This window comes from Nomascus leucogenys, chromosome X (genome assembly GCF_006542625.1).
Source record: "Nomascus leucogenys isolate Asia chromosome X, Asia_NLE_v1, whole genome shotgun sequence".
Lineage (NCBI taxonomy): Eukaryota > Metazoa > Chordata > Mammalia > Primates > Hylobatidae > Nomascus > Nomascus leucogenys.
In genome coordinates this window covers 39,790,136-39,815,266 of record NC_044406.1, presented here as the reverse complement: position 1 = coordinate 39,815,266, position 25,131 = coordinate 39,790,136, and the positions used below count along the sequence as shown (strand labels likewise).

The 25,131-nt window shown below is 42.8% G+C and overlaps 1 protein-coding gene across 2 annotated transcripts in view; it reads left to right on the top strand.

Moving 5' to 3' along the window:
- MAGED1 (MAGE family member D1) overlaps window positions 1–24,834 on the top strand; it is a 99,467-nt gene extending 74,633 nt beyond the window's left edge. The window contains exons 1-13 of one of the 2 annotated variants that reach the window (XM_030807663.1): window positions 16,069–16,257; window positions 16,770–16,850; window positions 17,552–18,259; window positions 18,908–19,576; window positions 19,705–19,768; window positions 19,994–20,073; window positions 20,242–20,333; window positions 20,561–20,640; window positions 20,732–20,774; window positions 21,028–21,090; window positions 22,638–22,752; window positions 24,033–24,418; window positions 24,626–24,834. In XM_030807663.1, the coding sequence (XP_030663523.1) occupies window positions 16,806–16,850; window positions 17,552–18,259; window positions 18,908–19,576; window positions 19,705–19,768; window positions 19,994–20,073; window positions 20,242–20,333; window positions 20,561–20,640; window positions 20,732–20,774; window positions 21,028–21,090; window positions 22,638–22,752; window positions 24,033–24,410 (2,337 nt within the window). In that variant the 5' untranslated portion in view covers window positions 16,069–16,257; window positions 16,770–16,805 and the 3' untranslated portion in view covers window positions 24,411–24,418; window positions 24,626–24,834. Of the gene's footprint in view, window positions 1–16,068; window positions 16,258–16,769; window positions 16,851–17,551; window positions 18,260–18,907; window positions 19,577–19,704; window positions 19,769–19,993; window positions 20,074–20,241; window positions 20,334–20,560; window positions 20,641–20,731; window positions 20,775–21,027; window positions 21,091–22,637; window positions 22,753–24,032; window positions 24,419–24,625 lie in introns of those variants that run through there. The other variant, XM_030807664.1, reaches the window with a different exon arrangement.
- The last annotated feature ends 297 nt before the right edge of the window (window positions 24,835–25,131 follow it).

Sequence of the window (25,131 nt, the reverse complement as noted above, 5' to 3'; positions counted from 1 at the left end):
GGAAAGCATTTTGGTATTATTGAATAACGGCCTTAAAATAGTTCATACCCCTTTGAACTAGTAATTCCATTTCTAATAATATACCATAAGGAAATAATTGGAGATATGCACAGAGGTTTGTTGGGGGAAAATCACCACAATGATAATCTAGTGAACAAAGATAAATGGAAACAAGATTTTTGTTATTTAGTCAAGTAGGTAAGTTCATATGATGGGATATTACACGTTATCATAAAGAATTTTGCAAAGACTTTTTAATGTCATAGAAAATGTTATGCCAAGATAATTGTGATAAAACATTACATACAAAAAGAATCTCAGATGTAGTATATTAATTACAACTGTGCATGTATGTGCGTGATGTTAGACTTGGTATGGACCATATTCCCAATGTTTTTCAGATGATTTTTCTTTTATAAAATGAAATCAGGAAATGTCATCCTATGCAGTTGAACTCATATGACTTTTCTGAGTCCAGCTACATATCTGTTTTAATTGTTGTTAATGTTCCATGATTGCCAAATTAAGTGGTTTATGAGATTTATATTGATGCTGAACATTGAGGACACATATGGCACTAAATCATACCCCAGGTGTCGAGAGCATTCAGATATGTCTTGAAATTTTCCAGTGCAAATCAAAGAGGGACTCTATGTCACAAGATACCAGAAGCTTACATGGTAAGGTCATCTGATGCGGTATCAAACAAACATCCCCAAACTGTGCATTGAGGTTCTACTTGCAGGCTTCCTCCCCTTGTCTCTTCTGATAACCTTCTGCTTATTAATGGAATGTGAGTTGCTGTGGTGATGGGGGTGAGGAATTAACTGGAAGGGAATTGTGCAATATGAAGGAAGGTGTAATCTATTTAAGTCTATAAGAGATTACAAGTCACCAAGAAAGCTGCGATGGTGAGAAAATGTGTGAAGAGCATTGAAGAGCCTTTAGCCAAGCTTCAGATCCTATTAACATCAAAATTCGTTAGCAGTGATGAACTCTATGAATGTAGTAATCATGGATGGTCGTTCAAGCAGAGTTTGGATGTCATTCATTATTGTTAAATACATACTGAAGCCATAGGAATGCATTTGATATAATCCTAAGATGTCACTTTGTCTGCTCTTATGATGCAAACTGGCACCAGAAATCCAGCCAACTTTATTAAAATTGTGGAAATCTGACTGGACTCAGATCCATTAATCCTTGAAAACAGGTAATACATGTATTTTTGCCATCATTATTTCTCCAGCACTTATCACAATGTGTAACACTTTACTTGGTATAGTTTTAAACTATTTTAAAATTCTTATACATATATAAATAAAGAAGATAAAATCAAGTTGACTCAAGTCTAGAAAACATGGATGAGGGATTTAAAAATTCTAAAGTGTTTATTCTGAGGCACCACATTGCTTTATGTTTGGGCCTCAGTGTATATTATCAATGTAGAGGCTTCAAGAAGGACCCATTATTTCATATGGTTTTCTATCCTTTACTTAAGGGTGTTAAAATCTCATGCTATGATTTTGTTGTTATTATGTTTTGCTTTAAAGTACTATGTCTGATATTAATACATCATCTTTTTATTATTTGCATGTCATAACTTATTCCATCCTTTTATTTTCATCTTTGCTGTATCTTTGTTTAAGATACTTCTCTTGTTAATTGCATGTAGCTGCCTTTATAATGGGAAGATACATAAATTTCCTTTAATTACAGCATCCTCAAATATTCTGTAATTGGAGATTTGATTTGCTCTTTGAAGGAAAGCTTCATTTATTCCCTCTCCAGTGCTCTCCCTTTCTTTATGTACTTCCAAGTTTCTGCCCTATATCATTTTCTTTCTGCCTGAAGAAAATCTTCTAATATTTCTTGCAGGGCAGGTCTGTTGGTGATCAATTCATTCTATTTTTGTTCATCTGAGAATGTCTTTATTTCTCCTTTACTTTTTTTCTTCTCCTTTACTTTTGAAAGATCTTTTTCTATATGTAGAAATCTAGGGTGGTAGTCATTTTTCTTTTAACACTTTAAATATTTCACTTTACTCTTGTTGCTTGCATGGTTTCTGATTAAAGCTGCTATAATTATTATTCTTGTTCTATTATAAGTAAGATATTTGGTGTTCTCTGAGCTTCCTGGATCTGTAATTTGGTGTCTGTCATTAATTTTGGAAAATTCTTAGCCATTATTACTTGATATTTCTTCTGCTCTATTCTCTTTCTCTTCTCCATCTGATGTTCCAATTATGCATATGTGACTCCAGATTTGCCTATCCATCAAGATTTTAGGGTGATGATTTGCCCTGAAATTTCATTTCTCTGACAGGTCCAAAAAAGTAATTGATTTTTAGTTTGTCCAGGTTTTTTTTCTGGTTGTTGGTGCCTCCAGCCTCACATTGATTCTGTGGTGGAAGAAAGGCATGGGGAAGCAAAGAGTCAGTAGATATTGTGGGTTCCTTAAAAAGGAGGAACCATAAGCCCCATATTCTAGGGATGAGAAGAAACGCCAAGTAGGTTTGTTTGTAAGATCCTTAAGCAATGTGTTCTTGTGTCTCACCTTCTGGCTAAGGCCAGAGAGGACAAGACTACAAAATAGAATTGTCTGTGTGGTGTCTATAATTATTTGGAGCCTCTTCGTGTGGTTTCCCTCAGCTCAGGGTATTACGGGAGTATATGTGAGACAAAGACAGCCTCACAGAAATTAATAGACTTCAGCATATCATAGGAAGAGCAGAATGTTTTCCATGTATATGAGTGATATATGATACCCAAAGAGAGAGTTGGACCCAAAGCAGCTTCACAGTAAAGAAGGAAGCTCACTCAACAACTACCTGCTTGGACAGACATTAGTGAACAAATATGACATGTATGCCAGCATGGATACATGATACCCAACATATGTTACCCATCCTGATGTTTTGACACATTTAACATCCCTAGAACTTAAATACAACCCCAAAGCAGAGAGTGAGAGGGGGACTCCATACTGCTAGAGATTAAGTTTCCACCACTCGGTAGAATGGGAACTTGACATAGAATTTATGTTGAGTTGCAGAGAAAATAACTTACATTTCCTGCATACCGGAGTTTGTCAGATAATACCCATACCTGCAGAACAATCATCAACAGAAAGTGGGTGATAAACACTGAGTATCTCAAACAAATTTATCTACTCAAAACATGGGATATGTGGCTCTTATAGTAGAAAACCACGGTGGTCCTACCTGAAGGCCAGAGTGAGATGTGAGAAATGACCTCTGGCATTTTGGTGGGTACCAGCATAAAGGGAACTGAGAATCTGAGGAGAACAAAGGACAACTTCTCTGCAGAATGAAAACACTGTCGTTGGTGAGGTGTGATTCTACTTCATTTCTTCATCTTCCTGTCCCTGTCCCTCTTACTTCAAACACTTCTCTTTTCTCCCTGGTTATTTCCTCTACTCCTTCCTTCCTCTTTTTCACCCCTCTCCTTGTTTATTTTTCATCCCTCCTTATCGACTCCTTAACCTCTTGTCTTAGTCAGTTCAGGCTGCTGTAACTGACTACCATAGACTGAATGGCTTAAACAATAGAAATATACTTCTCACCATTCTGGAGGCTGGGAAGTCCAAGACAAAGGCACTGGCAGATCTGCTGTCTGTTGAGGGCCCTCTTTTTCCTGGTTTGCAGATAGCCATCTTCTTGTTGTGTCCTCACAAGGTGGAGAGCAGACCGAGGAAGCAAGCTTTCTCCCTTCTCTTCTTATAAGGTCATTAATCTCATTATGAGGGCTCTACCCATATGACCTAATTACCTCCCAAAATCCCCATCTCCAATACAGTCACACTGAGGATTTAGGTTTCAACATCTGAATTTGGTGGGGCCACAAACATTTTGTCCATACCACCACTCTATCTACTCCTGCTTCCCTCTCACGCTCTTCTACCTTACGTCCTCTTCTCTTTCCTCTTGCTTTTTCTTTTTCTTTCCTTTTTTTTTTTTTTTTTTTTTTGAGATGGAATTTCGCTCTCGTTGCCCAGGCTGGAGTGCAATGGTGAGACCTTGGCTCACTGCAACCTCTGCCTCCTGGGTAGAAGCGATTTTCCTGCCTCAGCCTCCTGAGTAGCTGGGATTACAGGCACTTGCCACCACGCCCAGCTAATTTTTTGTATTTTCAGTAGAGACGGGGTTTCACCATGTTGGCCAGGCTGGTCTCGAACTCCTGACCTCAGGTGATCTACCTGCCTCAGCCTCCCAAAGTGCTGGGATTACAGGCATGAACCACTGCACCTTGTCTCCTCTTGTTTTTTCTACTTCAACTTAGTATCCGTTCTTTCTGCATTATCTTATTTTTCCTTATCTTCCTAATTCCATTTACTTCCAGCTGCTATTTTCATTCATCTTTTCTTATTCCTGTTATATTCTTTCTTCTTTTCTTCTTCCCTCTCTTCCTCCTCAATTCCTTTCTTTCCTACTTGACCTTCTTTCTAATTTCTCCCACTCTTCATGCTCCCATCTAACAAGATGGTGGAAAAGAGTGAAAAAGGTAATAGAATGGAATAAAAATGTACTTAAAATGGTAACAGGAATAGGTGATGGGTTTGACTGGGGAATAAGGCAGAGAGAGGCATTATGAATAACCCAAAGTAAAATAGGGAGAGAAAGAAGCTATTAAATATGATTTTTTAAAACTACTTATCAAAAAGCCATAATTATTCTGATAGGCAAAATGGTAAAGTCACTTCAGGAAAAAGAAAGGGATATTACTTACTTAGATTATTACTCAATATTGCTCTTGATGTTTTAGCAACTCACGTAAGAGAAGACCACCAAATAAGTGCTATTCATATTGTAAAAGAAGTGATCAAATTATTTCTTTTTCTTATAGTGTGATTGTACATTAAGAAATCACAATAGATTTTTTAAAAAATAAAATACTAGAATTGAGGACTTCCAGAAAGAAGTAGTAAACAGGGTAGATGTATTTTCCCTATTCATCTCTGGAAAAAATATATAAACAAAACATAAGAAGACCCAGAAAGTTGAAAAGAAGATGATATATTCTCTAGGGAACTTGGAACCAAGGAATCAACATGGAGGTAAGTTCCCTGTGTTTTCTTTTTGCTGCATACATCCTAGACCAGATGCTAGAGAAACTGGCAAACTGGAAACACCAAAAGGCACAGACAAAAAAAAAGCCTCAATGTAAATCCACTCTTTCTTCATCTAAAGAACAGACAGCTTAGCAAGGCAATTATTTTTTTTTTATTTATTTTTTTGAGACAGAGTCTCACTCTTATTGTCCAGGCTGGAGTGCAGTGGCACGATCTTGGCTCACTGCAACCTCTGCCTCCTGGGTTCAAGCGATTCTCCTGCCTCAGCCTCCTGAGTAGCTGAAATTGCGTGCGCCACCATGCCCGGCTAATTTTTGTATTTTTAGTAGAGACGGGGCTTTGCCATGTTGTCCAGGCTGGTCTCGAACTCGTGACCTCAGGTGATCTGCCCGCCTCAGCCTCCCAAAGTGCTGGGATTACAGGTGTGAGCCACCGTGCCTGGCTGACAAAATTTTTTAAACAGTGACCGCTGTACTGTAGCTAAATACCAGAGGAGGCTATACCTCTACCCCTACTAGCAAAGGCCAACTAGAGAGACTTCCACCCTTGCCAGCCTGTAATAAGACCTCTAGTTCCCTTATAGAGTGGTAAGATGAACGGGGAGTGGGAACATCCTAGTCCCCTCAGTTAGTAGAGACCATGTGGGGAGCCTAGATTTCCACCCCTAATAAGTGATAATGAGGTGCCTCTCCCCTAACAAATGGTGTGGTATCAAGAGGAAGCCTAATGAAGAGTCAGGTTTTTATCACCACCCAACAGTAACAATGATACCTGTCTATCAGTGGTCTCAATGGAGGCCATTTGGAGAGAAGTAATTGGGCACCCAGTCTCTCCCAAGCAGAGTGGTACTGGTAAAAGCTGGAACTGTCACTTAGCCCATGGTGACAGGAAGCTCCTCAACCCCAGGTATCAGTGGAATCTGAGTGTGGAACCTGGACTTCCACCTACATGTGGTAAAACAGAAGATATAAATAAGACCCAGATCTTCATAACATAATATGCAAAAATATCCAGGATTCAACTGAAAATCACTTGTCATAGTGAGAACTGTAATAATCACAACTTGAGTGACAAAAGACGGTCAACACACATCAACATCAAGATGGCACAGTTATTAGAATCATCTGACAAAGATTTTTAAACAGCCATCCTAAAAATGTTTCAGTGAGCAATTGTGAACATGCTTAGAACAAATGAAAAAAAGGATGTCTTAGCAAAGAAATTGGAAATCTCTAAAAGAAATCAGAGATATAAAAAAAATTAATAGGAAATTTTAAAACTGAAAATTTTAATACATGGACTTTAAAAAACAAACCTCAGTAGATGAACTCAACAGCAAAATAAAAATAAGAATTAATCAGGGAACTTGAAGATAGAACAATAGAAATTATTCAGTCTGAATGATAGAGAAAAATATACTGAAAAACAAAACAACAATAACAACAGAGCCTTAGGCACTTGTTGGACTATTACAAAAGATTTAAATATGTGTCATTGTAATCACAGGAGAAAGAGAAGAGGGACTGAAAAAGTGTTGAGAGATACAATGGCTGAAAAAGCCCCCAATTTGGGGGTGGAGGAGACAATCCCACAGATTCAGTGATTCAAGAAGCTGAGCAACCCCCCAAGAAGATACAGTCAAAGAAACCATTTTCAAACTTCTGAAAGCTTAAGACAGAACAAAAAATTTTGAAACCCACCAGAGCAAAATGACACCTTACCTATAGAGAATACCAAAGCAATGACAGACAGAAGCTCTCTCATTAGATACCATAGAGGCCACAATATTTTTCAAGTGCTGCAAGAAAAGACTCATCAACCTGGAATTAAATACCCAGTGAAAATAAAACACCCTTTAGTAATGAAGAGTAAATCAAGACATTTCCAGAAGAAGGAAAACTAAGAATTTGTTTCTAGCCTACCTATCCTAAAATAATGGCCAAAGGAAGTTCTTATAAAAGAAATTAAGAATTCTAACAATTGTTCAAAGAAGGATGAACAGCATTTCTACACAATCGCATCCAGAAAATAAGAGGAAACAACTTCCATTAATTCTATGAAGTCAGTCTTACCCTCATCCCGAAACCAAAGTACACGAAAGTAACTTACACATTAATATGTCTCACGAACATAGATGCAAAAGTCTTCAACAGAATATTAGTAAATCAAATCCAGTGTTGTAGAAAACGTTATACACCATGACCAAGTGGAATTTATTCCATGTATGGTTCAGCATCCATAAATCCAGCAATGTAATCCACTATATCAACAGGCTAAAGAATAACAGCCATATCATATTGATTGACAAAGAAAAAGCATTTTAGAAAATCCAACAGTTCATTTTTGCTAAAAACGGTCAGCAACCCACTAATAGAGAGTAACTTCCTCAATTTGATTTTTTAAGATATGCACTAAACCTTCACCTGGCATCAGACTTAATGGTGAGAGACTGAATTTCTCCTTGCCATCAGGAACAAGGTAAGTGTATCTGCACTCACCACTGCTATCAAAATAGTATTGGGTTGCTGGATCATATGAAAGTTCTGTTTTTAGTTTTTGAGGAACCTCTATATTGTTTCTAAAGTGGCTGTATTAATTTGCATTCCCCAAAAACTGTATGAGTGTTCCTCTTTCTCCACATCCTTGCCAACATCCATTATTTTTTGTCTTTTTGGTAATAGCCATTATTAACTGGAGTGAGATTATATCTCTTTGTGGTTTTGATTTGTATTTCTCTAATGACTAGTGATGCTGAGCATTTAAAAAATATATTCCCTTGGTCATTTGTATGCCTTTTGAGAATTATCTATTCAGGTCATTTGCCCATTTTTAAATTGGAGTATTTGGGGTGTGTTTGTGCGTGTGTGTGTTTCTATTGAGTTATTGGAGTTCCTTATATATTCTGGTTATTAAATTTCTTGTCAGTTGAATAGTTTGCAAATATTTTCTCCCATTCTGTAGGTTTTCTCTTCACTTTGTTGATTGTTTCCTTTGCTGTGCAGAAGCTTTTTAGCTTGATGTGATCCCATTTGTTCATTTTTTCTTTGTTTGAGGTGCTTTTGAGGTCTTTCTAAAAAAATCTTTGCCCAAACCAATCCTGGGGCACTTCCCTAATGTTTTCTTCCAGTACTTTAAAAGTTATAGGTCTTATATTTAAGTCTTTAACCCATTCTGATTTGATTTTTATATATGGTGAGAGATAGGTCCAAAAGAAAGAAAAATCAGTATATCAAAGAGATAGCTGGATTCTTGTGTTTATTGTAGCTCTATTCACAATGCTGAGATAGGGAATCAACCTAAGTGTCCATCAGTGGATGAATGGATAAAGAAAATATGGCATATATGCACAATGAAATATTATTCAGCCATAAAAATAAGGAGATCCTGTCATTTGCAGCAACATGGATGGAACTGGAGGACATTATATTAAGTGAAATAAGCTAGACACAGAACGACAAATATTACGTATTCTCACTTATATGCAGGAGCTAAAGAAAATTTGATTTCATGGAAGTAGTAGAGTGATGATTATCAGAGGCTGAGAAGGGTGGGGGGTGGGGAGCCTAAAGAAGGGTTGTTTAAGGGGTACAAAAATACAGTTAGATAGTAGGAATAAGACCTAGTAGTCAGTAGCACAATACAGCAACTATAGTTAACAATCATTTATTGTATATTTCAAAATAACTAGGGGAGTGGATTTGGAACGTTCCTAATACAAAGAAATGATAAATGTTTGAGGTGATGGATATCTCAGTTACCCTGATGAGATCATTATACAAGATCATACCCTGATGAGATCATTATACATCATATACATGTATCAAAGTATCACATGTAACTCATGAATATATACAACAAATATGTATCCATAAAAATTAAAAATTAAAGGTAAATCTAAGCATGCTTCTTAAAAAACAAAACACAACAAAAAGCAAAATAATAATGGAAATTCTAGCCAGCTCAGTAAAGAAAGAAAAGCAATACAGATCAGAAAGGAAGAAATAAAACTCACTATTTCCGTCATGATAGTGTATGTAGAAATTCCCAAAAATCTACAAAAAAATAAAATCCCCTAGAACTAATAAGTGAGTTTAGCAGGTCACATGGTACAACATCAACTTACCAATATCAATTTTATTTCTATATCCTAGCAATGAGCATCTGGAAATTAAAAATAGAATACTGGGCTGGGCACAGTGGCTCACACTTGTAATCCCAGCACTTTGGGAGGCTGAGGTGGGAGCAATCACTTCAGCTCAGGAGTTCGAAACCAGCCTAGGCAACATAGGGAGACCACATCTCTACAAAAATTCAAATAATTAACTGGGCATGGTGTCACGCACCTGTGGTCCCAGCTACTTGGGAGGCTGAAGTGGGAGGATCACTTGAGCCCAAGAGTTGAAGGCTGCAGTGAGCCATGATCGCACCATTGCACTCCAGCCTCGACAACAGAACAAGGCCCTGTCTCAAAACAAAGAAGAAAAAAAAGAGAATACAATGACTCAAAAAAAGAAAAGGTGAAATACGTGTAAATTAACAAAACGTATACAATATTTCTATACTAAAAACTACAACGTGTTAGTGAAGAAATTAAAGAAGAGCAAAATAAATGGAGAAGCACATATCGTCACATTCATGGATTGTAAGAATCAACGTAAAAAATGATTATTAATTTTCCCTAAATTGATACACAGTTTAAGTGCAGTTCCTATCAAAATCCCTGCAAGATGTTTTGTAGATATAAATAAGATTATCCCGAAATATATGGAAAGACAAAAGAACCAGAATAATACATAAAATAATTTTGAAAAAGAAAGATAAAGTGGGAGAAATCATTCTATTCAAATTTAAGACTACTGACTATTATAATCAAGACTGTAGGATTTGGTAGATGAACAGACACAGAACAATAGAATAGAACAGAGAACTCAGAAATTGCCTCACAAATATGCCAGCTGATTTTCGACAAAGGTGCAAGAACAATTCAAAGGAAGAAGGATCACCCTTTAATCACCCTTTAATCACCCTGTACTGGCCTGACTGGATATCCATAGCTCTGACACCTGCCCCCCCCCGCCCCCTCCCCGCTGCCAAATGAACTTCAGCTTAAACCTCACACCTCATTAAAACTTAAACCCAAATGGATGACAGACATCAATGTAAAAATTAAAACCATAAAACTTTTAGAAGATATCGTAGGAGAAAATCGTGAGGTACTAGGGCTTGTTGAAGAGTTCTTAGAAATGACATAAAACCCACAATCCATAAAAGGAAAAAAAAACCAATAAATTGAATTTCTTCAAAATTTCCCCTGCAAAAGTCTCTGCAAACTGGGAGAAAGTATTTGCAAACCATATATCTGACAAAAGACTCGTACATAAAATACACGAACTCTCAATATTCAACAGTAAAAGAGAAAAGAAAGAAAACAATGTAATTAAGGGTAATGGGGGGCTGGGAAGGAGTTGGGGATGGTTAATGGGTACAAAATACTTAGAAAGAATGGATAAGACCTACTACTTGATAGCACAATAGGGTGACTATAGTTAATTGTACATTTTAAAGTAACATAGTGTAATTGGGTTGTTTGTAACTCAAAGGATAAATGCTTGAGGGGATGGATTCTCAATGATGTGCTTATTTTACATTGCATTCCTGTATCAAAACGTCTCATGTACCCCATGAATATATATACCTACTATGTACCCACAAAATTTTTTTAATTAAAAAATAGGTAAAAGGCATGAAGAAGCATTTAATCAAAGAGGATATATGGATGGCAAATAAGCACATATAAAGATGTTCAACATCATTAGCCATTAGGGAAATGCAAATTAAAACCACAGTAAGATATTACTACACACCTATGGCCAAAATATACTGACACCAGCAGATGCTAGCAAGGATTTGGAGAAACTGTATCCTTCACACATTGTTGGTGGGAATGTCAAATGGTATGATCACTCTAGGAAAGTTTGGTAATTTCTTGTAAAACTAATATGCACTTACTATATACTCCAACAATTGCACTCTTGGGTACTTATCCCAGAGAAATGGGAACTTAGGTTCACACAGATACTTGTACACAAATGTGTATAGCAGCTTCATTCACAGTAGCCCCAAACTGGAAATGACCCAGATGTCTTTCAGTGGGTGAATGGTTAAACCAACTGTTGAAGCACCTCTATACCATGTAATAGTACTCAACAATAAAACAAGAAACTCTGATACACAAGACAACTGGGATGCATCTCACAGGCATTATGCTGAGTGTGAAAAAAGCCAATCTCAAAATGTGATATATTGTATGATTACATTTTCATGACCCCTTGAAATGATAAAATTATAGAGATGGAGAACACATTAGTGGCTGCCAGGGGTTAGGGACGGGGGCGGTGAAGGAGGGTTGATTGTGACTATAATGGGGTAGTATGAGGGGAATCTTTGTGGTGATGAAATAGTTCTGTGTCTTGATTGCTGTGGTGTTTGTAGAGACTTCCACATGTGATAGGGTGATATAGAACTATATACACATATTGTACCAATGTCAGTGTCTTGGTTTTGATTTTGTGCTGCAGTTACACAGATGTAACCATTGGGGAAGCAGATAAAGGGTACATAGAACCTCACTGTACTATCCTCGCAATTCCCTGTGTGTCTGTAATTATTTCAAAATAAAAAGTTTAAAAAGTTTTTTAAAAGCAGAATTAATAAAATATTAATTAAAAGCAGTAGGGCATCAGTTATATTTCAAAAATCATGCCATAGGGCCTGGCATGGTGGCTCACGCCTGTAATCCTGACACTTTGGGAGGCTGAGGTGGGTGGATCACCTGAGGTCAGGAGTTCTACACCAGCCTGGCCAACATGGTGAAACCCCATCTCTACTAAAAATAGAAAAATTATCCGGGCGTGATGGTGGGTGCCTGTAATCCCAGTTACTCGGGAAGCTCTAGCAGGAGAATCACTTGAACCTGGGTGGTGGAGGTTGTAGTGAGCTGAGATCATGCCATTGCACTCCAGCCTGAGTGAAAGAGTGAGACTCTGTCTCAAAAAAAAAAAAAAAAAAAAAAATCATGCCATATGTATTAGCTGGTTGGATACCATTGCTGCCGCTACTGAACAATAGACACTGGATGTTAGCCTTGCTGCTAATGCTGCCCCTAGAAACTGGATTTTCTTGTGGCTGCTGCTCCCACCACCACAACTATGGCGATGAATTCCATCACTGCATATTTGAATCACTCCTTTGAGACAAAGTGTTAGGTCTAAGTTGTAACTGCAGTGAAAGGGTTGTACTCAGCAGGTCTGCAATGTTCAAACCCTGTGCTTTCCGAAAAAAGGTCTTTTGCAAAGAATGCTTTGGCTCTTGACCAGCTCTTGGGAGATAATCTGTAAGCCCTTGGAGTATCCTGCCTGATCAGAGTGTCTTTGTTTACTGTGGCCTTGGCCCACACTGGATAGTTTATGCTAACAGTGTGATTTGCGGTGTGAGCCTTGGGCTGAGAGATACTAGTTTAATCTGTGCATGGGCTAGAGACTGAATAACTAAGGTCAACCACACAGGTGCTCCATGCCTGTCTGACTGAACCCCAAAAACAACTCTGGGCACCAAGGCTTGGGTGAACTTCCCTGGTTGACAGTATTTCATACATATTTTCACACATCATTGTTGGGAATTAAGCACCGGCCATACAACTCCATTGGGAGAGTACAACTGAAAAGTCGTGCCTGGTCTCTCCTGAATTTTTCCCTGTGCACATTTTACTTTTGCTGATTTTAATCTGTATCCTTTCACTGTAATAAACAATAGCCATAACACTTTTTCTGAGTTCTCTGAGTCCTTCTAGCAAATCATTGAATCTGAGGATGGTCTTCAGGAGCTTGCCACACTGGTAAATCCTAGATCACATTCTCTTAGCTGCCAAGGGCATGTGAAGAAGTGAATATCTGGCCTTTGCGGCTTTTGCAGTTGGAACTGTTAAGTAAGAATATATATGACCTTACTAAAATGTTAAAAATCGAAATACATCTGGCCTCAAGGGTTTTCAGTAAGGATCTATAAAGCTATATAAAGAACTCCTAAAAGTCAGTAAGACAGACAACCCAAATGAAAAACAGGTAAAAGATACAAGCATATTACAAAATAAATCTAATATGTTCATTAATGTATAAAAATGTGTTCTACCACATTGCTTATCAGAAATATAAATTAAAACCATAAGGAGATACCAATAAATACACATAAGATTGGCAAAAAAAAAAATTGGAAAAGTCTTGTAGAGTATATCAGTCTTACTCCTGGGCTTCTGGTGTCACGGAAATAAAGACAAACACTAATTATTAAAGTATAAGAATATATGTACAAGTATTTTTATTGCAATATTGTTGTATGTGCCATGCTCCCCACAAAAATCCTGAAACTAAAATGGATTCCATCCATGGGGGAATGGTTAAATACATTGTGGTACATTCTTACCATGGAATATTATGCAGTCGTTTAAAAGAATGAATCAGAGGTAGACTGTTGTCAAATAAGATAATTCAGACACATAAAAGTTCATGTAATCTTAAATTTGTAAAAATAAGAAACAACTTTTGAGTATGGAAGGATATCAAATGGTGTTAAAAACAAGTGTTTGGCAGGTGAAGGTAGAATTGAAAGGAAGTGGGAAGCAGTAAGGAAAAGAATGCAATTTAAGGTCTGGCATATATAACACATCATTTATGTAACAACATATATGTGCGTAAAGTATGAAAAGGTAGCACCAAATCTAAGCAATTGTCCAAGGTTATGAGATTTAGACTGATGTTCATTTGATTTCTAAAATATTTAGGCAGTGTTTGAATGTATAATGATGAGTGTGCATTATTTGTGTAATGAGGAAAAATAAGTGAATTGATCACAGGAAAAATTGCCTCTCAGGTTTCTTGCTTTAGCAATGGGATGGAGAGTGTGATTCATTCATTTAACAAATATTTATTGAGGATATAAAAATGTGCCAGGCATGGTTCTAGGCGCTGGAGAAACAACAATGAATAAAACAAAAATCTGTCTCCCTAAGAGGTTTACACTCTAAATGGGAAAGAAAGGCATAACTAGAGGAGAAACACTGTGTTGGTGGGAAGGAGGAGGCGTATGAAGGAATCGGTTTGGGACCTGTTAATTTAGAGAATACTGAGAGATATCCATTTGGAGAAGTGAGGTAGGTAGTTACTATGGATCTAGAATTCATAGGCCAAGTCATGACCGAAGATACAGATATGGAAACAGATAGCATAGAAAATGGTGTTTCCGACCTCCTTTCCTGAGTCTGATCACGTCTCACTGCAGACACTTTACAGAGGAAGTGCTGAGGAAAAACAGGCAGCTGACAGAGGAGGTTGCTATGCAACAGATGAGGAAAGTCATCCAGCCAGGCAGAACTGATGTTGGCCCTTGGGGACCAAATGCTGCAGTCCTTCCTAGCATTAGCTTCCTTTCATGTGCAGGCGTCTGGCATGAGTTGATGCCAGAACAAATGTGAACTGCACAAAGATCTGTCTTGAATTTTGGAAATGTTCCAGTTTAATTTGAGTCACCTCACATCTGTATTTAATTTTCTGCGTTTTTGAGTTTCTCCAGTTATCCTGGAAGCATAGCAACATGTGTGTCCTTGGGTAGGACCCACTTGCTGTGCATTCCACTTTGCACGTTGAGAAACCAGGCCCAGAGAATTCAGTGACCTGAGCAGGCTCACACAGCTCGAGACAGACAGGCTGGGCACTCCATCCCTGGAATTCTGAAGCCCAGCCCAGTTTCTCTCCATAAAACCACAGCTGCCCCAGGCCCCAGCCCTGAAAGGAACCAGGGCTTGCCATGGCTCAGACACACAAGTCTGATTGTCCTGGCTGCTCCAGTGGGCACCAGGAAGGCCTCAGGGACAGTGTGATTGTATCCCTGATAGGGAAGAGGCCTGACGTTCTGAGCACAGAGTGGACCCCAAGGAGCAATTCCCACACCTAGATGTCCAGGGGGAGGTGGGGGCCTCTGCTTGTGTCCTCCTGCATGCAGAGCATGAGCTTGGGCCTCCTAGAACACAAACTTTGCTTGTTTGGTACAAATGGGGTGCTGTGGTCTGTTGCTCAAATGGAGGAGGGAGGGGTACCCTTAGTCCCCAGGCCAGCATGAGCAGAACGTGGGCTTTGGAGTCAGGAAGACCCAGACCCAAATTTTGCATTTTGTTTCCTGGCTCTGTGGCCTTGTCTAGTTCATGCAATGTGTCTGTGCCTCAGCTTCTTGATCTGCAAAATGGGGATGCTGACATCCACCTCCCAGGGCTACTGTGACAGGAAGACAAGCCCCAGCACAAATCCTGCTGTGATGTACAAGCTGTGCCCTTCCCTCCTTTCCTCCCCCAACACACACAAAATGAGTCCATCACCGGAGCTGCAGAAAGAACAGGGAAGAAACTAACGTTCTTTCTGCGTCTGGGAGCTTGTGGGGGCGGGCAGGGGGTGGGGGAGAAATGATGGAGTCACGTGGCAACCACAGACTTACTACTACTACTTTGTTAGCTCCAATAGTGTATCCTCTCAGGCCATTCCGTTTCCTCAGCAGAGGTCTAACACTTGTTGCAGTTAGAGACCCCACACAGAGACCTAAGCATGCTGGGCAAGGGGGTGGAGGTGCAAGCCGACCTGACAGGAGGGGCCTTGAATAGGGGAGGGACGGAATAGAGACGCATTGCGGAAAAGGTAGGGGGCCGGTGTGTGGGGCAAGGGGTGGGACCAAGAGGCACAGCGCATCTGTTGGGGGAGGGGGCGTAGAGGAAGAGGAGGTGCTGTTGTATAGTGTCGACCTGGTTGGTGGTGGGGTGGTGTGTTGGCAAAGGGGGCGGGACCGCCTTCCAGGGCACATGCGCATCATGGTCTCCAGGACGAAGCTTTTGTTGGGAAAGCAGGCGGGACTGACTTTGGCTGTTCAGTGTTTGCGCATGCGCGTAACGTCCTGAGGCGGTGGGTGGTATATTAGGCGAAGAGGCGGGGTCGCCCAAGCTGCCGCGCTGGCATTTTCTCCTGGACAAGGAGAGAGTGCGGCTGCTGAGAGCCGAGCCCAGCAATCCCGATCCTCTGAGTCGTGAAGAAGGGAGGCAGCGTGGGGGTTGGGGTTGGGGCCTGAGGCAAGGTGAGACTTAGCCCCCAGACTGGGCATCTGCCCCCTGGTGCGGGCCCCCATTTTTTTTATCCCGATCCCTTCACCCTGGATTCTGAATCCCCTTCCACCCCCCAAACCCCAATTCACATGCCCCTCCCGATCCTTCCTGATTCAAAACCCCTGTCCGATCCCTCCCATCGTTCGAAATCCTCAGATTCCTTGACCTCGATCTGTACTGTTAGATGATTCCTCCTGACTCAAAACCTCCATGCAACTTCCCAAATGCGAATCCCAACCCAACCGCACCCCCCTCCGAATTCAGAACTCATCTGCTTCCCGAACCCCATTTGATGCTTCACCCTGTCAGTAGCTTCTCGGGGTTCAGAACCTCCATCTGGACGCCCATTCACTTTTCCCGCTCCGATCCGTTCCTCCTCACATTCACCTTATCCGCCCGCACAGTCAGACCAAAGTCACCCCCCTCCCAATTCGGTCCTTCGTATTTGTCCTCTGTAGTATAACGCCCTGCCCCTCTCCCACAGCCCCCAGGCTCCGCTCTTGCCAGAGGGACCGGAGCCATGGCTCAGAAAATGGACTGTGGTGCGGGCCTCCTCGGCTTCCAGGTGAGATCTCCACTCCCCACCCCACCATTTCCCCAGCCGACAGTCACCCCTCCCCGCGGGCCTCTTTGGTCTCCCAAACGCCGGGATCCGGTTTGGCCCTATTTAGTGACTAGACTCCGTGGGCTTTTTGAATTCCCATCGTTTATCGAAGCGGGGGAGGGGCGTCTCTTTTCAGCCATCAGTCCCTGCTCAGAGAGAGGGGAGACCCTGTTAGTAGTCAGGGCAATCTGCCCAGAGAATGCGGGGTGGGTAAGGAACCATTTTTTTTTTCCAGAGTCCTGACGCTTGTAGAGCAGTCTGTCACCCCCTCCCCCAGCCTCCTGCCTCCACCCTCCCTCTCTCTGCATTCCCCACTCTGTGCGACCCCCCTTATTCTCAACTCCGCGATCCCCCTGCCGTCCTGAGCTGCTACTGCACGCCTCTTGGAGCGTCCCCGGCTCCTGTTCGTGCCCACTTTCCGCATACCGCCCCACCCCTCATTTTGCCCCTGCCCTACTTCACCCCTGCCACATGTTTAGTACCCGCCCCGCCCCCCATCGCCCCTCGCGGGCCCCGTAGATCTCTGCCTCAGCCCCCCTGTTTTTTGCACCCACCGCCCGCCTGCAGCTCCCCTGCTGCGCTGCCACCCGGGCTCCCTATTCCCACCCCACCTCCTGCCTCAGAGGCCCAGAGATTTAATTTTTTCCCCCCTGTGTTTGCAGGCTGAGGCCTCCGTAGAAGACAGCGCCTTGCTTATGCAGACCTTGATGGAGGCCATCCAGATCTCAGAGGCTCCACCTACTAACCAGGCCACCGCAGCTGCCAGTCCCCAGAGTTCACAGCCCCCAACTGCCAATGAGATGGCTGACATTCAGGTTTCAGCAGCTGCCGCTAGGCCTAAGTCAGCCTTTAAAGTCCAGAATGCCACCACAAAAGGCCCAAATGGTGTCTATGATTTCTCTCAGGCTCATAATGCCAAGGATGTGCCCAACACGCAGCCCAAGGCAGCCTTTAAGTCCCAAAATGCTACCCCAAAGGGTCCAAATGCTGCCTATGATTTTTCCCAGGCAGCAACCACTGGTGAGTTAGCTGCTAACAAGTCTGAGATGGCCTTCAAGGCCCAGAATGCCACTACTAAAGTGGGCCCAAATGCCACCTACAATTTCTCTCAGTCTCTCAATGCCAATGACCTGGCCAACAGCAGGCCTAAGACCCCCTTCAAGGCTTGGAATGATACCACTAAGGCCCCAGCAGCTGATACCCAGACCCAGAATGTAAATCAGGCCAAAATGGCCACTTCCCAGGCTGACATAGAGACCGACCCAGGTATCTCTGAACCTGACGGTGCAACTGCACAGACATCAGCAGATGGTTCCCAGGCTCAGAATCTGGAGTCCCGGACAATAATTCGGGGCAAGAGGACCCGCAAGGTGAGATCCCTGCTAACTTCATTTTGCTTTGGGGCTCTCTCCGTTCTTCTCTGAGGGTGTTCATTTGTTCTAAACAAAACAATGTATGTAACTGTATTCAGCTAGGCTATAGGGCATTTGAAGAGAATGTTTATTCCTGTCCTCCGGATGTTCATAAACTGATGGGGAGATAATACAAGGACACAAATAATATATACTACCTGTATGTAATTCAGTTTACATTTTGTTAGTAACCACCATGTGTTAAGCCTTGAGCTAGGCACATTCACACAGGTTGTTTCATCAAATCTTAAAGGCGCCTCCTACCAGGTAGGGATCATAGTCCCAATTTTACAGAGAAGGAAATTAAGTGCCACAGAGGTGAAGTGACTTGAGTGATTTGTTCAGGGTGGTACAGGCAGAACCAGTGGTGGACATAGGAAGAGGAGAAGCCTCAGGCCCCATCTTTGGGTTGCTCCTGGCCTGGCTCAGAGATGAAACTCCTGCCTGGAAGACAGTGAAAGACAAACCCAGGACTCAGGGTGACCAATGGCTAGTGGGTCAGGCTGTCACTACAGGTGAGGGTTTAGAGGGCATTCCTGGAATAGATAAGGTGAGGACACAGAACCCACTGGTGATTCTGAACTTTTCTTTTCTCTGATGATGCAGATTAATAACTTGAATGTTGAAGAGAACAGCAGTGGGGATCAGAGGCGGGCCCCACTGGCTGCAGGAACCTGGAGGTCTGCACCAGTTCCAGTGACGACTCAGAACCCACCTGGCGCACCCCCCAATGTGCTCTGGCAGACGCCATTGGCTTGGCAGAACCCCTCGGGCTGGCAAAACCAGACAGCCAGGCAGACCCCACCAGCACGTCAGAGCCCTCCAGCTAGGCAGACCCCACCAGCCTGGCAGAACCCAGTCGCTTGGCAGAACCCAGTGATTTGGCCAAACCCAGTAATCTGGCAGAACCCAGTGATCTGGCCAAACCCCATTGTCTGGCCCGGCCCTGTTGTCTGGCCGAATCCACTGGCCTGGCAGAATCCACCTGGATGGCAGACCCCACCTGGATGGCAGACCCCACCGGGCTGGCAGGGTCCTCCAGACTGGCAAGGTCCTCCTGACTGGCCACTACCACCCGACTGGCCACTGCCACCCGATTGGCCACTTCCCACTGACTGGCCACTACCACCTGACTGGATCCCCGCTGATTGGCCAATTCCACCTGACTGGCAGAACCTGCGCCCCTCGCCTAACCTGCGCCCTTCCCCCAACTCGCGTGCCTCACAGAACCCGGGTGCTGCACAGCCCCGAGATGTGGCCCTTCTTCAGGAAAGAGTAAGAGCTGTAACTCCCCAGTCACTTTTCCCCTCTCTTGCTCTTTTCTTTGTCACCCTCTCGTCTATAATTCAACTAAGTTTTTTTTGTAAATGTCTTAAAAATTTAATTTCCTTTTTCCCTCCCAGGCAAATAAGTTGGTCAAGTACTTGATGCTTAAGGACTACACAAAGGTGCCCATCAAGCGCTCAGGTAGGCATCCAGTGTCCCCTCCCCCAGCTCTGCCCTTCCCTTCACTCCATGCTCTGTCGTCATTCTTCTGCTTGTATGACCTTTCCCCTTCTATCCCCTCCTTTCCATGGTTGGCTCTTTCCACCCTTGAGGACCTTGACTGTGCTACCCCCAGCAGGGCTGGCAAAGGGACTGCTGCTCTGTGGCCCCTGCTTGGCTCAGATGGCTCCCTCCTCTCTCCTACAGAAATGCTGAGAGATATCATCCGTGAATACACTGATGTTTATCCAGAAATCATTGAACGTGCATGCTTTGTCCTAGAGAAGGTGAGAAGGCAGCCCTGGGGTACAGGAATAATGGGGAAAGTCTTGATTTCAAAGATTCATGGGGTTCCTACTGGGAGTTTAGGGCAAGTCTCAGGGAGATGAGTGTCTGCCTATGGGTAGCTTATGCTAGATGTTGTAATTTCATAGTCTGTTTTCTTGCCCCTGTAGAAATTTGGGATTCAGCTGAAAGAAATTGACAAAGAAGAACACCTGTATATTCTCATCAGTACCCCCGAGTCCCTGGCTGGCATACTGGGAACGTAAGATGGGAAAGAAGGTGGAACATGGTCTTTGTCAGTGGTGCTTTTTTTCTAGGAGTTTCACGTAGATCAGGGTCCAGGGTTCAGGGTCACATAGCAGGTCATGGGCAGAGCTGGGGTATAATTCTCCCCTAGCTAAGGAATATTGGGGAGGCTAGATGGGCAAGCTGGTTGGGGTCTCTCATGCAAATGGCTGCTGAAAATATATTCTTTCTATATTCCCTTAGGACCAAAGACACACCCAAGCTCGGTCTCCTCTTGGTGATTCTGGGTGTCATCTTCATGAATGGCAACCGTGCCAGTGAGGGTGAGTGGCTGGACCTGCAGCTGGGGGTTGGCCACAGCCTGATTTCCATGCTTATTTTCCGTCCCTTGTCTCCCCTTGCCTCCCATTGCAGCTGTCCTCTGGGAGGCACTACGCAAGATGGGACTGCGTCCTGGGTATGATTGGGCTCTCTCATCTCTTGCCTGTTTGTACCATCCTTTGGCAGCAGTGGATGGTCCCAGGATTGCATTAACCTGGGGTTCTGGAGGGTTTGGTTTGGGGACGTTCAGAGCCCAAAGATGTGACCTGGGTGGATGGGGAAACAGTTCTGAACTCTCTGCCTCTTTTCTCATCTCTGACCTCTGTTCTGGAAAGCTCTTTGGGCGTGGTAATAGCCTCTGATTGTGGGTTTCCTTTTTTTACCTTCAGGGTGAGACATCCCCTCCTTGGAGATCTAAGGAAACTTCTCACCTACGAGTTTGTAAAGCAGAAGTAAGTGATGCCTAAGGGGCTTTTCCTGCTGCTTATGATTCTGCCTGTGTGCTGGTCAGCTTTAGAAAGCCCTTCCTGGCTGGATGCAATGGCTCACGCCTGTAATCCCAGCACTTTGGGAGGCTCAGGTGGGCAGATCGCTTGAGCCTAGGAGTTCAAGACCAGCCTAGGCAACATAACGAAACCCCATCTCTACAAAAAATACAAAAATTAGCCAGGTGTGGTGACATGCACCTGTAGTCCCAGCTACTTGGGAGGCTGAGGTAGGGGAGAATCATCTGAGCCCAGGAAGTCGAGGCTGCAGTGAGCTGTGATCATGCCACTGCACTCCAACCTGGGCAACAGAGAGAGACCCTGTCTCAAAAAAAATAAAAGAAAGCCCTTCTCAAGCTCGTTTCTTACACTATACCTGTGCATATGTGTTTCTGTGCATACAGAAACACTTATGTCCTCAGGAGTATTTATTGCATATAGTCCTCATGGTTAAATTATTTTTTATTTAGTTTTTATTTTTTTATTTTTTGAGATGGAGTTTTGCTCTTGTTGCCCAGGCTGGAGTGCAATAGCGTGATCTCGGCTCACCGCAACCTCTGCCTCCTGGGTTCAAGTGATTCTCCTGCCTCTGCCTCTTGAGTAGCTGGGATTACAGGCATGTGCCCCCACGCCCAGCTAATTTTGTCTTCTTAGTAGAGACGGTGTTTCTCCATGTTAGGCTGGTCTCAAACTCCCGACTTCAGGTGATCGCCTGCCTTGGCCTCCAGAAGTGCTGGGATTACAGGCGTGAGCCACCGTACCGGGTGAATTCTTTTGTTTGTTTTTTTCGAGACTGAGTCTCACTCTATTGCCCATGTTGGAGTGCAGTGGTACAATCTTGGCTCGCTTGAACTTCCACCTCCCAGGTTCAAGCAATTCTCGTGCCTCAGCCTCCAGAGTAACTGGGACTTCAGGTGCGTGCCACCATGCCCGGCTGTTTTTGTATTTTTAGTAGAGATGGGGCTTCACCACGTTGGCCAGGCTGGTCTCAAACTCCTGACCTCAAGCAATCCACCCACCTCTGCCTCCCAAAGTGCTGGGATTACAGGTGTGAGCCACCACACCCGGCCAGAATTTTTCTAATTTTTCTACTTTTCTAAGTAGTTGTCTTGCAAGTGAAGCCCATCCACCATCCCCACAGAAGACATTCCCAAGGCTGGGCCAGGCTGACACTTTTGCACTGCATTGTAATCATTTCAATGGACCTCTGTGGCTCACTGACAAGATTACAAGAATCTGGAGCTAGGGCTGAGGCAGAAGGAGTGAAAGGAAATGTTGTCCTTTCTGTGACCCTACACAAGCCTCGCCTTCATCTCTAAGTGAGTGCTTAGTGTTCTAGTGCAGGAATTCAAGGCTTGATGATTAAGGGGTACATACCCTGATGGTGTTCAGGAATGAGCCCGAGGGGGAGTTGCTATCTGAAATCTGTTGTTAAAAAATGTAAGATTATTTTTCATTAGTGGACTACCATTCTGCCTGGGTAGGTAGACACAAAGACTGTTTTGCTCTTTCAGATACCTGGATTACAGACGAGTGCCCAACAGCAACCCCCCGGAGTATGAGTTCCTCTGGGGCCTCCGTTCCTACCATGAGACTAGCAAGATGAAAGTGCTGAGATTCATTGCAGAGGTAATGGAGGAACTGTTCCAGCATTGATAGGTCAAGGGATGAAGTATCGCTGACTGGGAAAGGCCCAGGGTAGGATTGAGATCCTAGGTATGGCACGTGGTAGGTGCCGCATTGCTGGTGGTATTTGTTGTTGCTGTTAGGTAAACTTAACATGTATTAGGTGCTAACATATGTTAATATATTAGCTAATACAATTATGAGTTTGTTTTAGGTTTTTTTTTTTTAGGTTTTTAAAGTATTTTTATTTTTTCCCAACTTTACTAAATTGTGATTGACAAAAATTGTATATATTTATAGTGTACAATGTAATTTTTAAGTATTTTGTTTTGTTTTACTTATTTATTTATTTATTTATTTATTTATTTATTTATTTTCTCCCAAGATTGAGTTTTGCTGTGTTGCCCAGGCTAGAGTGCAGTGGCGCAATCTGGGCTCACCTCAACCTCTGCCTCCCAGGTTCAAGCGATTCTTGTGCCTCAGCCTCCCAAGTATCTGGGATTACAGGCATGTGCCACCATCATGCCTGGCTAAATTTTTATTTTTCTATTAGAGGCAGGGTTTCGCCATGTTAGCCAGGCTGGTCTTGAACTCCTGACCTCAAGTGATCTGCCTGCCTGAGCCTCCCGAAGTGTTGGGATTACAGGCGTGAGCCACCGTACCCGGCCCATTCATTTATTTTTAACTGACTAATAAAAAGTATATATATTTATGGGGTACAGTATGATGTTTTGATAACACGTGTACATTGCAGAATGATTACATCAAGCTAGTTAACTCTCCATAGCCTCATATACTGACATTTTTTTTTGTGATGAGAACATTTAAAATGTACTCTTTTAGCAATTTAAAATAAGCAACACATTATTAACTATAGTCATCATGCTATACGGTCGATCTCCAGAACATATTCTTCCTATCTAACTGCAATTTTGTACCTTTTAACCAATATCTCCCCATCCCTCCTGACCCCTGGCCCTGGAAACTACCATTCTACTCTCTGCTTCTATGAGTTAGACGTTTTTAGATTCCATGTATAAGTGAGGTCATGCAGTACTTGTCTTCTGTGTCTGGCTTATTTCACTTAGCATAATGTCATCCAGCATCATCCATGTTGTTGCAAATGGCAGAATTTCCTTCTTTTTAAAGGCTGAATAGTATTCCATTGTGTGTGTGTGTATCACATTTTCCTTATCCATTCATCCATTGATGGACACGTAGGTTGATTCCATATCTTGGCTATTGTAAATGGATTTTGTTTTGTTTTCTATTCCTCATCTCAGGTTCAGAAAAGAGACCCTCGTGACTGGACTGCACAGTTCATGGAGGCTGCAGATGAGGCCTTGGATGCTCTGGATGCTGCTGCAGCTGAGGCTGAAGCCCGGGCTGAAGCAAGAACCCGCATGGGAATTGGAGATGAGGCTGTGTCTGGGCCCTGGAGCTGGGATGACATTGAGTTTGAGCTGCTGACCTGGGATGAGGAAGGAGATTTTGGAGATCCTTGGTCCAGAATTCCATTTACCTTCTGGGCCAGATACCACCAGAATGCCCGCTCCAGATTCCCTCAGACCTTTGCTGGTCCCATTATTGGTCCTGGTGGTACAGCTAGTGCCAACTTCGCTGCCAACTTCGGTGCCATTGGTTTCTTCTGGGTTGAGTGAGATGTTGGGTAGGTACATCACTTTGGATTGGGCAGTTAGGGTCTCTGGGGGATATAGGGTCCATGGGGTTATATTTATGTGCATGAGCTAGGAGTATTAGGAAACTCATTGTAGGGAGATGAGGAAAGTATGGGGCAGCACTCTTTGGTATGTATATTCCTTATTATTTGATATATATCATTGATTTTTTTACTTCTTCTTTCTTATGTTCACAGATATTGCTATCAATCGCAGTAGTCTTTCCCCTGTGTGAGGCTGAAGCCTCAGATTCCTTCTAAACACAGCTATCTAGAGAGCCACATCCTGTTGACTGAAAGTGGCATGCAAGATAAATTTATTTGCTGTTCCTTGTCTACTGCTTTTTTTCCCCTTGTGTGCTGTCAAGTTTTGGTATCAGAAATAAACATTGAAATTGCACAGTGAATTAGATGTGCTGTCTGCTTCTTTTTTCCCCTATATTTGGGGAGTGAGCATCATGTTTATGTGGGAGAGACAGGACCTCGGCTCTAGTTTGAAGGGTAGATCAGCTTTCAGCAGGTGGAAATGTGGGAAGATCCAGCTACTGGATTGGGATACAAAGGCAGGATCAATGAACACGGGACCCAAGAACTAGTATAGTTTATTCAATAAATATCACTTAAGTGACTCTCATGTGATAGATATGCTGCTAGGTGTCCTGGAGTGACATTGCAAGAAGTCGCATAGTGAGAGGGTATTGGTG